This window comes from Piliocolobus tephrosceles, chromosome 2, assembly GCF_002776525.5.
Source record: "Piliocolobus tephrosceles isolate RC106 chromosome 2, ASM277652v3, whole genome shotgun sequence".
NCBI lineage: Eukaryota > Metazoa > Chordata > Mammalia > Primates > Cercopithecidae > Piliocolobus > Piliocolobus tephrosceles.
Genome location: NC_045435.1, coordinates 91,081,174 through 91,096,355, shown reverse-complemented (window position 1 = coordinate 91,096,355; position 15,182 = coordinate 91,081,174). Strand labels below are relative to the sequence as shown.

Sequence of the window (15,182 nt, the reverse complement as noted above, 5' to 3'; positions counted from 1 at the left end):
CAGTGGCTGGGACTACAGGGACCCACCACCACACCTGGCTAATTTTTTGTATTTTTAGTAGAGATGGGGTTTCACCATGTTGGTCAGGATGGTCTCGATCTTCTGACTTCGTGATCAGCCCGCCTCAGCCTCCCAAATTGCTGGGATTACAGGCGTGAGCCACTGCGTCCGGCCCCACATTAAGTCTTTTAAGTGGCCTGCTGTTAATTCTGTCGTAGTCTTTGCTATAAAACAATACTGATCCAATTTGTGATAAACTCACCCACTCTCATCGTAGAATATACATTTCTCCCTTTCATCTTCCTTCTTTGGCTCACATTATCTGTCTACCTCCTTCATTTTGTTTCTCCCAAGAAGGACTGATGTAAATTGGATTTTCAGAAACTCCCTCCCACATGCCCCTCTGGTCTCTGCATCTAGAATACCGGAGTCAGAGGATCTACTCTCTCTAGGGTCCTTCCTCTCCCGGGCAGGTCTTGTGGTACAGTGTACACTGTGGTGTTGCCTCTGTCAGTCTGTCCGTCATTTCTGTGACCAGATCTCCAACAGGACGTGTTCTAAAGAAGTGTGGTAGAAACTGGCCCATTTCAAACTTTGTGCCGTGATTTTTCTACACGTCACCCCACCAGGGCTTTTGTGATCAGTTTTATAATGAAGAGCGGATCTAGATGGAATCTTAGGTTTGCTACAGTGTTTCCATCAGTCATTCCATAAACATTGATTGAGCACGTACTGTGTGTCAGGCAGTGTTCTAGGCATTTGTAGGAAAGCGGGAGAGAGCAGTTGGAGCCGTGGACATTGTGTTCATTTCAGTTGCAGTCCTTCCTGAAGTTTTACAGATCTATAGCAACTAATTTTTTTTTTTCAATTCAAAGACGCCGTGGGAAACCTATGTCTCCTGCTCTCCCCCATGAGATGTGTATCGTTTTTTCTGAATGAGCAGCTGGGGACATAGCCCAGGCAAGTGGGGAGGCTTAAGCACCAGGAATGTCCCCCTGGGTCATTACTCATGGGCATTAGGTGCCCCCAGGAGAGAATGGGGAAACAATGCCTCCTGCCTCTCCCAGCGTGTGAGGAGGGTTAATGTAACAGGATGTTGAAAGTCCTTTGCAAACAGAAGCACTATATTGTGATAGGGCCTCAATATTGTCTTCTCAGACTGTCAAGTCATTCCTGTCCCAAGGATCTGGGACAGTTTTTATGCATATTTCATTTTTTCTAAAACACTTACCTTTCATATACCTTCGGTTTTATTCCTGCATCTTAGAAAGATAACTCCAGAATTGACTGAAGAGAACATGGTCCACCAAGGTGGCATGTTCAGAAATGACCATTCCCAGAGTTTCCCTGAGAGGCTGATTTTCAAAGGAGAAGTTCTCCCCAAAGAGCAACAGAATTGAGATCTATCTCTTAAGGGAGATTTGAAGTCCTCTTGACATAGTGGCCATTACTGCCCTGGATAAAAAGGAAACATTTTAGAGATGCCCAGAGTACTTAGAGCCTAACAGTCGTCTATCAATTGCTTAAAGAGTAAACAGAGACCTTTTATAAGAAACAGACCCAGCGTCTTGGCAGTTTGCAAACAGGATGAGGAAATCTTTTTTTTCCTTCCTGAAGCTTCGGATCTGAGAAGCTAAAGACACCACATCTGAATTCACAAAGTTTCTTTTGTTTACCATAATACTGTCCTCTCTAGATGAGGGTGGTAGCTGCTTGCCTAGGGAAATTTTGAGTATTTGGAGCCACTGATACTGTTTCTAGATGAAAGACTCAAGGGTTCCTTTGTTGGTGAACAGTAAAAGAGCAGAAAATCATCAAACAGGCACACTGGCTCACTCCTGTATTCCCAGCACTTTGCGAGGCCAAAGCGGACAGATCACCTGAAGTCAGCAGACCACCCTGGCCAACATGGTAAAACTCTGTCTCTACTAAAAAATACAAAAAATTAGCCAGGCGTGGTGGCACATGCCATAATCCCAGCTACTCAGGATGGGCTGGGGCAGGAGAATGGCTTGAATCTGGGAGGTGGAGGTTGCAGTGAGCTGAGATTGTTTCACAGCACTCCTGCCTGGGCGACAGAGTGAGACTCTGTCTCAAAAATAAAGAAAGAAAAGAAAAGAAAAGGAAGGGAGGGAGAGAGGGAGGGAAGGGAAGGAAGGGAAGGAAGGAAGATAGATCACCAAACAGCGAGCTCCTTGGTGGTGCTCATGTTGGAGACATAATTTCACCATCCTCAAAAATGACCCAACAGGCAACAGCTTGGATGGATCTTACGAGAATATGCTGATTGAAAGAAGCTAATGACTAAAGCAATCTACCATATTATTCCATTTATATAACAGTCCTGAGATAACACAATTATAGAGATGGAGAACATATACATGGTTGCTGTGGGTTAGGAGTTGGGGATGGTGGCTCTTGACTGTGTTAACTGGTGGTGGTTACATGAAGCTACACATGGTTATGCTAAGCTACACACACACACACACACACACACACACATTAGTTATTAAACTGATGGAATCCAAATAAGCTCTGTGGATTGCATTCATGTGAACTTCCTGGTTTTGATATTGTGATATAATCATGCCAGCTGTGACCATTGGAGGAGGCTGGGTGAAGGGTACACAGGACCTCCTGAACATTTCTTTGTAACTTCCTGTGAATCTATAATTATTGCAGAATAAAGGATTTTTTAAATTGCCTTTCTGAACTCATAAGTCTTGAGTGTTGAGATTCTAATTCTGGAAAAATAGTATAGACCATGAGAGAGGAAGGAAGGGAGGAAGGAATTCACTTCCAGTGGAAAGTTTTATTTTTTATTTTTATTTATTTATTTTTTGAGACAGGGTCTCACTCTGTTGCCCAGGCTGGGTGCAGTGGCATGATCACGGCTCACTGCAACCTCAACCTCTCAGGCTTAGGTGATCCTCCCGCCTCAGCCTCCTGAGGAGCTGGGACATAGGCGTGTGCCACCACATCTGGCTAATTTTTTATTTTTTTGTAGAGAAAAGGGCCGAGTCTAGTCTCGAACTCCTGGGCTTAAGCGATCCCTCCACCTCAGCGTCTCAAAGTGCTGGGATTATAGGTGTGCACCACCACACCTAGCCTGAAGGTTTTAACACCCACATGTACACACACACCTAACCAGATCCAACCATTCATCTTACTACTGTCTGAGGCAGGCATTCCTTCTGCTGCATGTGGCAGAGTGCGTAGAGTGTGCCTGCAGGAGCACTCGGAGCCCTGGCTGGCTTGCCCTCAGGGCACTGCTCCCAGGGAGTGAACTCACTGTGTATGTGCCCAGCTTCTGAAGAAAAGTGCCTACAACCATCTGCAGAAAGTCTCTCCAGTTTCCAGTGTGCCTCTCTGGGCTTCTTAAAGCAAAGCAAAACCTAATTTTTAAATTGAAAAGCATGTCTATACGTGTTTTGTAAAATATTCAACATTACTAGAAAGTGTGTCCTAAGCTGTCACTCAGTTGCTTCCCAGAGAACCTTTGTCACCAATGCTATGTTTAATCTGACAGAAGAATGTGATGGATGGATGTGACTTGTCTACCTTTATACAGGTGTTAACATCCTGTACAAACATTTTTTGCTCTTACTGTGCTTTAGAGTGGTTCTGTATCAACAATATTCCATTCTTTTTTAACAGAGATAGGGAGTCCTAACCAATGAATGTAGTGATGGGCATTTGGGTGATAGTCCTTCTTTTGCTGTGTGTGTGTGTGTGTGTGTGTGTGTGTGTGTGTGTGTGTCTGTGTCTGTGTGTGTGTGTCTTTGTGTGCCTCTTTGAGATTAGTCCCTTGTCCAAAATACAAGTTATTTAAAATAAGAAAGATCTTAACATTTCTGTTTCTCTGGCCATTTTTATAGTTCTACAGTGACTTTTCCTTCTTGATACTTGCCTCTGGTGTCTGACTGATCATTTCCAAGTAATCCATCAACACCTTAATTTTGAGAGCACAGTGAGGAGAGCCTTTATCTCCCTTAGGGATTCTGAAGGAATTCTCCCTCTTGAGGTCTCAGTCCACAGCTCTATTTTTCTTCATAAAATAATTTGGGATGACTTTCTTCATAGCTTTTTATAAAAAGTGGCTGTGAAATGTAGCTATTGTGTTTTGCTCTCTATACGTTGTACTCATTAACTTCAACAAAATTATAAACATAAAAATCATATAGAAGTATATGTGATAATTACAGGGGAGAACAAGATACCCACTGATGCTCTGATAGTTTTTTATACACGAAATGTGTGTGCTGTGCAGATGTTGCTATTTCAAAATAATGTCAATGAAATTATTTCTCTGGATAAAGGATAAAGTAAAGTGGCCTCACTTCCTATTCACTTCCTTGGAACTGCCAAGGCTAGACGTGGCACAGCAGGGATCAGACGCCGCAGAGACCCCGTGTCTTCCCCGCTGGTGTGTCTATGAGTGCAGGGGTGGGGAGATGAGGTGGAGGCAGGCCTAAAGATGGCCAGCAGAAAGGAATACAATCCACAGAAGCCATGATCCCTCTGGGGTGCCCTGGTGACATGGCAGCCTCACCACCTCTCAGTGGGGAGAGGAGGCTTGTTTCAGTTATTCTGCGGGAAAGTCTGCAACAGCAGCTCTCCCAGAGGAGGGGAAGAAAGGGGGTGGGCTGTGGGCCACAGCCAGCCTTGTCAGGTAGGCTTGCGTGCCAGGGCCTTGCCACTTCCCAGCCTATGTTTGGACTTTCCCCATGTGTGTCCTGAAGGCCAGCTCTCCACCTGACCTCTCCCCTTGGCATTACAACATAAAGGAATCATTGTATTTTCCACGCAAGTGTTAGGTATTTTTACTTCCCTAAAATGAGCAAGGAGGCAAAAACACTACATAAAAACCAGGGTCCTGAGTTTCTGTTCCTCACTGCTGAACAGGATGGCCCCACTCCCATCTATATGGAAATGTTGGCAGGGGCCCAGGCTACTATAAATAAGCATCCTGACTGCTCCAGGAAGGCTGGGCTTCCTCATTTTTTTTTTTAAGTGGAATTTGTAACAGCTTCTGCCCAGAACATTTGTGTCCAAGGTCCTTTCATCTCCCGGGCATCCTGTACAACTGCCATACGGAGGTTTTGGAAATCTTCCCACTGCAGCTGGGTCACAGGACAAGCCACACAGGGCCAGCTCGCTAAAAGAAGTGATGATCTCTCTTCTGTGACCTCCGTCTCATATTCAGATGTGAGTTTTAATAGGATTCCATCTGAACAAGCAGGAATCTCCTTTCTCCTTCTGCCAAAAGGCACATCTGTTAGACACAGAATAGGTTCATTAGTAAGCGCAAAAGCCCCGGGCCACAGGAGCCATCTGGGCAGCAGGAATCTGTCTTTCATACCACATGATCCTCAGCTTCTAAGGAGTCTTCACTTCCCTCAGGCTGACTGGCAACACAGGGTTACAGCAAGAGTGCCAGGTCGTAAAACATGGAAAGCTACATACAACAAATAAAGCTGTGGCACTGGCACAAGAACCAAGACAGGTCAACAGAAGAGTGGACTGATGGAGAGTGCAAGTCAGAACAGTCGGTGGAACTCTCAGCTCCAGTCCACAACAAGATAAGGAGCTTGTGCAAGCTCATAAGTCAGCTGTGTCACCGAAGACACCATTGAGTTTGGCTACCATTTTTTTCCCTCTCAATGAAGGAGGCGATGTGTTGATTTACATTCTGGCCCAAGTTCTTTACCTCATGGCAAACAGGCACTTTGAGTAGCTCAGAAGTGAACAGTTTTTGAAACAGTCCCTGGTATAATACATCTTGAAAGAAAAATCACAAACCAATAGGGAAGGGAAGATGTATTCAACAAATTGGGTTTGGAAAGTTGACCATGTTATTTTCTTTTTAATAATGTTTTTTCACAGTAAACACAAAATAAATTACTAGTAGGTTTGAAAGTTAAATGGAGAAGAAAATGAAATCATGATAAGAAACTAAAAGAAAAAAACTGATCTCACAGGATGAAAAAATGTTATTTTTAAATATTTTTTCAAATTAAAAAAGTAATAAAACATCCTTTAGAAAATCTATAACATAGTATTTTAAAAAGAAAGACAAGGCTGGGCACGGTGGCTTATGCCTGTAATCCCAGCACTTTGGGAGGCTGAGGCAGGCAGATCACCTGAGGCCAGAAGTTTGAGACCAGCCTGGCCAACATGGTGAAACCCTATCTCTACTAAAAATAAAAAAATTAGCCAGGCGTGGTGACGCACATCTGTAGTCTCAGCTACTCGGGAGGCTGAGGCACAAGAATCGCTTTAACCTGGGAGGCAGAGGTTGCAGTGAGTCAAGGTCTTACTACTGCACTCCCGCCTGGATGACAGAGTGAGACTCTGTCTCAGAAAAAGAAACAAAGAGAAATCACCCGTACTTCTACTCCCCAGAGATACTACTTTGATTTATTTACTACCAATGTTATTACTATTTTATTCCAATCGATGTTATTACTATTTCCTTCCAACCTGTTCATATAAAATTTTTATTAAACTAGGGTCCTATTATATATATGATATATATATATATATATATAATTGTGTGTCATTTTTGCCGTGAAATATCATTTTAAAACATGGGAAAAAGAACATACAAAATCGTATTTACAACATGATCTTGTGGTGGTGGTGTTTTGTAGAGTTGGTTTATATATACAAGTAGTTATTACATACATTAAATTACTATCTTTTAAAATAAGTTTAAAATGCTATCTGGGGCTGGGTGCAGTGGCTCACGCCTGTAATCCCAGCACTTCAGGAGGCTGAGGCAGGTGAATCACCTGAGGTCAGGAGTTCGAGACCAGCCTGGCCAACATGATGAAACCCCATCTCTACTAAAAATACAAAAAATTAGCCAGGCTTGTCGGTGGGCACCTGTAACCCCAGCTACTTGGGAGGCTGAGGCAGGAGAATCACTTGAACCTGGGAGGCAGAGGTTGCAGTGAGCCGAGATTGTGCCACTGCACTCCAGCCTGGGCAATGAGCGAAACTCCATCTCAAAAAAAAAGTTAAAAATGCTATCTGGGTGAACACGATGTTTGTTTTTATATTTAGGACCTTTCCAAATTTTCTGCACGGAGCGTGTACACTACATTTGTCATCAAGGAAGATAAAACAAAAAGTTGTCATTCACAACCCAGTGTTACTGGAGCTGGTTTTGGTGGAATTGACTCCCTCTGTTACAGACTCAGCTTCAGCCCATACCCTGAGCCACGGACCTATCCCTCTAATGCATTGTTCTAGTCTCAGGGCTAATAACAAGGGAGAGGTATCGAAGGGCCAGTTCCACCACCAAAGGAAAAGCTATTCCCAGGTGAGGACTACAGCTGCCAGGGCACTGCTCCAAAATGGGCATGCTGGCCGTATTCACTTGCCCGCTTCTGCCCAGGGATCTATTTTTCTGTGGTGTGTATTCCCTGTACCTTTGGGGGCATCTCTTGTACTCATGAAATCAGCAGAGGCTTGCATCTATCTATCTACCTACCTATCTACCTACCTACCTACCTACTTATCTGTCTATCTATGAGACACGGTCTTGCTCTGTCACCCAGATTGGACTACAGTGGGGGAATCATAGCTCACTACAGCCTCAAACTCCTGGGCTCAAGCAGTCTTCTTGCCTCAGCCTCCCAAGTACCTGGGATTAGAGGCATGAGCCACCATGCTGGCGAATTTTTTTTTTTAACAGATGGGGTCTTGCTGTGTTCCCCAGCCTTATCTTAAACTCCTGGCCTCAAGCGGTCCTCCCATCTTGGCCTCCCAAAGTGCTGAGATTACAGCAGAGGCTTTGAAGTCAAAGCTTTCCCTGCTAGGACGAGCCCTAGTTAAAGTCCTGGAGCACTGGCCACTGCCACTACACTTGGACAGCTGGCCCTCTGCTACCCTTAGTGCCACCTCTACTTGGGGGCTGCGGCACGAAGCATTCTGGGAAACGGGGCTTGAGACGGTTTCATTCCTCAGTGTTTCCTCATGTTTGGCCCACCCTGAGCCAAGGAAAGCTCCTTCCATTCCAGTAATCAGAGGGCTCCATTCCCAAGAGGAAGTTTGTGGGAAGGTTAGGATCCCTCTGCACATAGTGAGGAGTGTCCTGCCGTTCACTGCATCCTGGCTCCAGTCATTGTGAGTAAAAGAATAGGTTGGTTATGAGTAAAAGAACAGGTTGGGAGGCCTTCTCAGACTATAGAATGCATAGGCGAGATAGGCAGCGAATGCCGCTCCGTACTTTGGAATCAGCTCTCAGGGTAGCACAAAGGCATTCCTTCACCAGCAGAACCTCAGGGGGATGCCATTCACACCAGCAGCCTGTGTCTCCACATGCACACTTCAGAATGGCATAGCCACCCATCTTCACAGCCCTGCGCGCCATCTGTGAACAACAAGAGCTCCCCAGCAACCTGGGATTCTAAACCAGGCCAAAGTGTTGAGCACCTGGCAGGCTGTGCTGTGTGGGGGCGGAAGCTTTGGTCCTGCTCTCATAAGCCTCCCTGTTCTTAGAGCGACCCCACTCTTCTGTGCCTTGGCATTGCAGGCCTGGCGCTGGTGCCAAGGAAGCTCTGTGCCCACTACTCCTGGGACGCCAACGTGCTGCTCCAGGCATGGCCTGCCGTGGACCCGGAGTTCCTGCAGCAGCCGGAGGTTGTCCACATGGCAGTTCTGGTAAGTATCTCCCCTCAACCCCAGAGCCCGGCAGTCCCTGCCCTGCTAGTGGCCCCTAAACACTGTGGCGGTTTTGAGAGGTCTATTAGCAGGCCTTTCTGGCTCACTCAGCTCAGCCCTCAGCCACACCTTGTGACCGGAAGGCACAAGGCCTGTCTTTCCTTTGCCAGTATCCTCAGTTTCGTAGGTCACCACACCCCAGAAGCATGTGAGCATGAAACTCTCATGGCCCTCAAGGGCTTGGAAAGGGGAATCATAAACCTGGCCCGCCTTATAGGTTCTCATTGTTTTTCCAGCTGAGGACCGTGTTTCAGTCGCTCTCAGTTTCACTCGGGTGCTCTTGGGGGCTTTTGGGGGCTGGGGAAGGGTGACAGTGAGGTGGGTGGCTATGCAGTAATACCTGTAAAACATAATTCAGAAAGCCTCCATAATTTTTTTTTTTTTTTGTAAATTAGGTAATTTTAAGAAAATAAGAGGAGTTTATTGTTTAAACCTTTTCTAAGAGCAAGTAACCCCCTTATAGTTTATCCTATATATGATTTTTCTACATTTACTTAATTTGTTAAATGAGACACATTTATGATGAATATCTCTTAAATATGCTGATGTGTCTGAAGAAAAAAAGAGGACAGGGAGTGGACTTTGAACCACATGTCTCCCCGGAACCACACATGGGGCCAGGTAATTCACATTCAAAATTATCATTTCACTCTTATCACCCTATAAAGTGGGTGTTGCCATTCTCATTTTTTCAATTGAGGACTGAGGCTCAGTGAAGTTGGTCCACCTAGCCCAGGTTTATTCGTTTATTCACAAATGCTTATCAAGTCTGACTCTACATCAGGCATCGTGCTCTGGGGATACAAAATCAAGATAGGACAAACAGGTTCCCTGCCCTCATGGAGCTTAAAGCATAGTAGGAGAGAGAGGGAAGAATAAAAAGGAAAGAGGAAAATAAATAAAATGACTGCAAATTGTGAAAAGTGCCCTGAACAAACCCACCTAGGGGCTGAGGGAGGGCATAGCCCCACAGAGGTTGGCCAGTCAGGCCCTGGCCCCTCTGCACCTGTGCAGGCCCAGGGCCCAGCAGGAAGGTGGAGGTTTGGAAAGACAATACTTTGCCGAGGAGACCGGGCTCTTTCACAGCCCCCTTGTCTCTGCACCAACTCTCCTGGCACTGTGTTCTCTGCCACCCTACCCCAAAGGGAGAGGAGGTGAGAGTGCCCTGGCAGACTTCTTCCAAAAATCTTCAAAACCAAAACCATCCTTGTGGCATAGAGGAAATGTCTTTTCATCATCATCATTATTATTATTTAATAGAGACATGGTCTCACTCTGTTGCCCGGGCTGGTCTCAAGCTCCTGGGCTCAAGCATCTTTTTGCCTCAGCCTCCCAAAGTGCTGGGATTACAGGTGGGAGCCACCACACCCGGCCCCAGCCCAGAAATTGCTTTAATTTGAGTAATGTTTATGATAAATCTCATGCATCCCTAAGAACTTGTCCTCAGCCCAGTTGAGAAATGCTAACTTGAGAAAAAGGGAGGGCTTCAGTCTATGAAAATATCTTTCTATCTTAAATTACCACTGCAGAAAAGAAATTGAGTTTTGATCATTGGTAAAATAATTTTAGATAATCATTGAAATGCAAACCTAAAATTAAAAGCATGTGTAAGACTTTCTGCAAGTGTACCCAGCTTGAGAACCCGGGCTGGGTTGGCACCGTGCCAGCAGCAAAGACTTCTGTGAAGGCCTGGGTTCTCACTCCGCGTGATCTCACTTTGTGCCCTGGCCAGAAACATGCTGCAAGCACAGTTCAATGTCATTCAGTTCAGTTGTGCCCGTGTTCTTTGTGCCTATGACATGCTGGGCTCTGCCCCCACCAGGGATACAGAGACAAGAGCTACCGCCTTATCACTTTGGAACAAAGGTCTGGGGGCACATGAGCTGTCACACACAGTTTATGTAAGGGCTTGGAAGTCGGGCCATCCTGGGTATAAGTCTCAGTTTTACAACATAGTTAACACCTCTAAGCCTCAGTTTCCTGAGTTATAAAATGGAGGCACGCACAGCGCCTGCCTTATCCGGCTATTGAGAGAATTAGGTGGGATAATGCCAGGAAGTGCTTAGCTTGCTTCTGGATGCACTAATGACAAAATCCTCTTAACACAGAGTGAGCGCCGACCCATGGCAGGTGTGAGCTTATTTACTAAGTACAGTGGCTCTGTGAGGCAGGCTTGTTGTTATCCCCATTTCACAGACAGGCAGATGTGTGACTAACCTTATCTTACAGGCAAGGAAATGGTGGCAGGATGGGGCAGAATAACTCACGGAAGGTCACGCAGCTAGTCCAGAATCTACTCTATGAATGGTGACTGCTGCTAGCATCAGTGTTGCCACTTCTGGCAGTTGGAGAATCAGAAAATACATCATGAGGAAAAGGAGAGGCGGCTTTGGCTTCGAAAGAGAAGCAGCCTCTCCCCAGTGGAGAGAAGGGTGCCGCAATGCCAGGAGCAAACACAGGAGGCAGGCCCACAGAGACCCGGGCTGAGCCAGGGAGGGACTGGAGCAGAGGGCACAGGGCAGTGCTGGAAACAAGGCTAAAGGTGGGGAGTGTCCCCTCCTCGGAGGCCAGACTCCACCCCTCAGAGGACAGGGGGCTGTCAGGGTGTGTGAGCAGGAGAGAGAGGGGCTGTGTCAGGTCATCCCCTCTCTACCGCTGCCTGGGGTGGAGCCTAGGTGGACAAGTGACTTCACTTCATGTGCCTCAGCTTCCCCATCTGTAAAATGGGATGGGATATTCATGCATCGACTCAGGTTCATGCAAGTGAATTGCATAGTTCAGTGCTTGGCAGAGTGCGAGCTCAGCAAATGGAAGCTTGTATAGTTATTAGCCATTCCAAGGCTACCCTCATGATGGCGACAGGTGATGGATTCGAGTGGGAGGAACACCTGTGCCCTGGGCTCTGTCCAACAGGTGTCAGAAAAGTCCAGGAGAGTCATGCTTAGGCCCTCTCCAAAGATGGAGGTGCAAGAGCCCCCCAGCATAGCAGCCTCTGTTTGAAGTGATATCAATGTGCTTATTCCTCTTTGGGCCCTTGAAGCCCAGGCTCAGTGTTGAGTCCCAGCCTGACTTCTCTGCCCATCTCATTGGCACTTTATGCCAGAGACAGGGGGAGCATGATCAGCACCTACTCACCCTGAAGGGACTGCCTTGGTAAGGCAACTCAGGGGAGGCCCGGGGAGCCAGAACCGTGTGAGGGTGCCCAAGGCAGCATGGGAAAGACTCGGAGCACCATAGCCACATCCAGAGATCACATGCCCTGCCCCCAAAGCCCCAGCTGTGGACAAGAATGACTCAGGTCCCTTGGACAGGCTGTCTCCAGTGATGACTTAGGACCGGCCTGCCCGGCTCCAGCAAAGCACAGGAAGCTCGAAGGGTTTAGAAATGGGTCATTGTTGTGCTGAGGCCATGCATCAAAGAGGACATCCCACAGCCAGCTCCTTCTATCCTGGCCACCACTCTTGACAAAGGCAGAGGGAGTACGGCTTAGTGAGCTGGTCCCTTTACACAGGTTATTTTACCTCCTTCACTCCAGAATCTGGAGAATTCTGTCCTTAAGAAAAAAAAAAAAAACTAAGCTCGAGATCCCACAGCTTGTAAGACCAGGCCTGAGAGTCAAACCTGAGTCTGCCCACATGAGAGCACCATGCTCTCCCTCGCCCAGCACCCCCTCTGTGGGTGGTGACCCAAAGGAGATGTTGGCCTGGGCTGCTCTTCCATAGGAGGAAAGACATGATTCACTGACAACTGCATGTCCTGAGAATTCCCTGCTGGGGACCCCAGGACTTCACTAGGGGCATGGCTCTTGTGTGACAGGTGGAAGCTCTCTTCCAGGGTCTCAGTCCAGCCCAGCATGTGGCCTTGAAAGAAGGCAGCTTCTAATGACTCAGAAACACCAGGGCAGAGGGGCCACAGTCCTTCACACCACACACGTAGTTCCCCAGCTTCAGAACGCTTTAAAACCCTGCAGCATGGAGCCTCACGCTTTCAAAACAATATTTCATAATATGCCAGGACTGCGTGTTTTATTTATATCCTCTCCCTGTTTCCTAGGCTAATGGAGACAATAAAAATGCCACCAAGTTCTGCAGAAATCTGAAAAAAAGGAAGTGGGTGACTAGGGGACATTTGATAATGTGCTTTGGTTGAAACTTGAGAAATTATTCCTAGTAACTTTTCCTAAGACCGTGACTATATTTTCCAAGTGAAAAACAAGAGTTAGTGAAAGAAATGTGTGTGTAGATTTTGGAGCAATGGGATTGAGGATTTTGGAAGCATGACTGCGCAGAAGCTGAACCACGTGGTCATCTTCCCTCATTGAATCAATATTCGGTGAATACCCACCTGTGTCTGGAACTGTACTGACCCATGTTAAGGGAGAAAGAGTGATTAATGTGACAAGATGTGGGTCCAATTTCTAAGTCGTCACACTTGAGCGCCCCCTTCTGGAGCCAGTCAGCAGAGAGAGAAGTTTGACTGTGTCCCCCGTGAAACTGTCAACTGTTTGGTCCACTTGAGACCTAGGTAAAATCCGAGGGGACAGCTCGCTCTAGCCTGGATCTGACCTTAGACTTGAGCCCCGATGACAGAATAATCCCTTTCTGCCTGGAAATGGCCCAAGCCATCTCATGCTGAGGATTTTTGACATAATCTCTACCACAGCTGTGTATGAGAACAGTGCTCAGAAAATGCAAGGCAGTCCTCACTCCACCTACGGGCACTCACATGCAGTCTCAGTGTCTGTCTCTCTCTGCAGGTCTAGGTATTAATCCTATTCAGCTGGTTGCGTTTTACCCTTGTGGGAAGCAGGGTGCTGACTTCCTCCTTTATCCACCTCTATTCCCTCCCCCTAAACAAATGCAGCCACGCCCTTTGCAGGCAGGAGGTTTGGTATTGGGCCGCCCGCCACTCTGAGGATGTTCCTCATTGTTTGTCTTGGCTTTTCTCCTTCTCAGATCAACAATAAAGCTTGTGGCAAAATTCCTGTGCCCCAGCAAGTTGCCCAGGACCAGGACAAAGTCCACGAATTTGTTCTCCAAAGTGAGCTGGGTGTCAAGCTTTTGCAAGGGCGAAGCATCAAGAAGTCCTTCCTCTCCCCGAGAACTGCCCTCATCAACTTCCTGGTGCGAGATTGACAGCCAGGAGGCTGCAGCTACCACGTAGGGCCTCTGAGGAACCTCCTTCCAGGCCTGGGATGAGGGGGCGATGTCTGCTTCCCAGGGGAAGGGAAAAGACAAATGTCTTGACTGTTGACCTCAGTCCTGTGGCAGACTGCAGTCAACAGTGTGCCTCTGTAGTGGGACCTGGTGCTGGGACGAAGGTGAGCTGAGCAACAGAGAAATATGAGCTACTGAGGAGGGTGTCGGACAGCCTGCCCCTCACCCCCCACCCGCACTGCAGGTGGAGGAGGCCATCTGATCCCATGGGAAGCCCTCAGAGACACTGCTGGGTGGGAGCAGGAAGGAGCACAGTGCCCCTCGAACAGCCAGGTAGCCTGCGGATCTGGGAAATGGCTCTGCCTTAGGTGCTCCTCGGGAATTTAAGGTCAGCCTGAGGAACTGCAGGACTCAGGTGCAGTGTGCCAGCCACTTGGAACTGCTAACTGAGCCTCCAGAGGGTGGTGAATGGTCTCTTTGCCTTCAGGCTGGATGAGGAAGCCATTTAGGAAATGCCCAAATAACCAATATGTAGAAATGGACACAGGGATTTTCTGAAGTTGCTTTGAATCAAAAGGCAGGCAGTGCTGGTTCCTCCACCTCTGTCCCCACCACTCCCCAGCTCTGTCATGCAGGCCTGTCCTCCCCAACCCCAGTTGGACATGCCTCCCCGGCCTGCTATGGTTCTGACACACAGGATCCCAGGCAAAGCACCACTTCCTCACATGAATGAGGAGCAGCAGGTCATGACCACTCCCTTGGGTATACAATTTGCTGTGTAGTGAAATGGAACCAGGCTCCAGGCTGCTCATCCCCAACGTCAGAGCCCCACCGCAGCCCAGTAGGGCTGCAGCAGGCCCCGGAGGGCTCATGTGGGCCCCAGATGGCAATGCCACCATTATTGATTTGACTCCAGAGCCAGTTATTAGGAAGAGCAAGCTCACCACAGAGGAGTGGAACTGAGGCCCCCCAGGTGTTGCCTTCAGTGTCCAAGCCACAGCAGTCTGGCTGTTGGGAAGACAGCCAGGAATGGGCTCATGTCATTGGCACATTAGGCTAATCCTGGTTTTATGTGAAGTCAGCAATTAAGTGTTCCCACTAGAACTGGTCTAAGCCACTGATTAATATTTAAGGAGGGAAGGTGGGGGAGAATCTAGCCACTTTGTAATGCCAGAAATCTATATTTGTTATCTGATGCCATTTTTCTGAAGTAGCCTCAGATGTGGTCCCCCTGCAGTTCAGCAGTTAACAGATGACTTTTTTAGTGTAATAAAATGTTTATCATCTGTGACTTCA

The 15,182-nt window shown here is 47.3% G+C and overlaps 1 protein-coding gene across 2 annotated transcripts in view; it reads left to right on the top strand.

The window, feature by feature from the left end:
- The window catches only part of LARS2 (leucyl-tRNA synthetase 2, mitochondrial), a 168,205-nt gene extending 153,023 nt beyond the window's left edge, over nt 1-15,182 (top strand). Inside the window, exons 20-21 of one of the 2 annotated variants that reach the window (XM_023231307.3) lie at nt 8,543-8,670; nt 13,686-15,182. In XM_023231307.3, coding sequence (XP_023087075.1) covers nt 8,543-8,670; nt 13,686-13,865 — 308 coding nt within the window. In that variant the 3' untranslated portion in view covers nt 13,866-15,182. The remainder of the gene's footprint in view (nt 1-8,542; nt 8,671-13,685) is intronic. The other variant, XM_023231306.3, reaches the window with a different exon arrangement.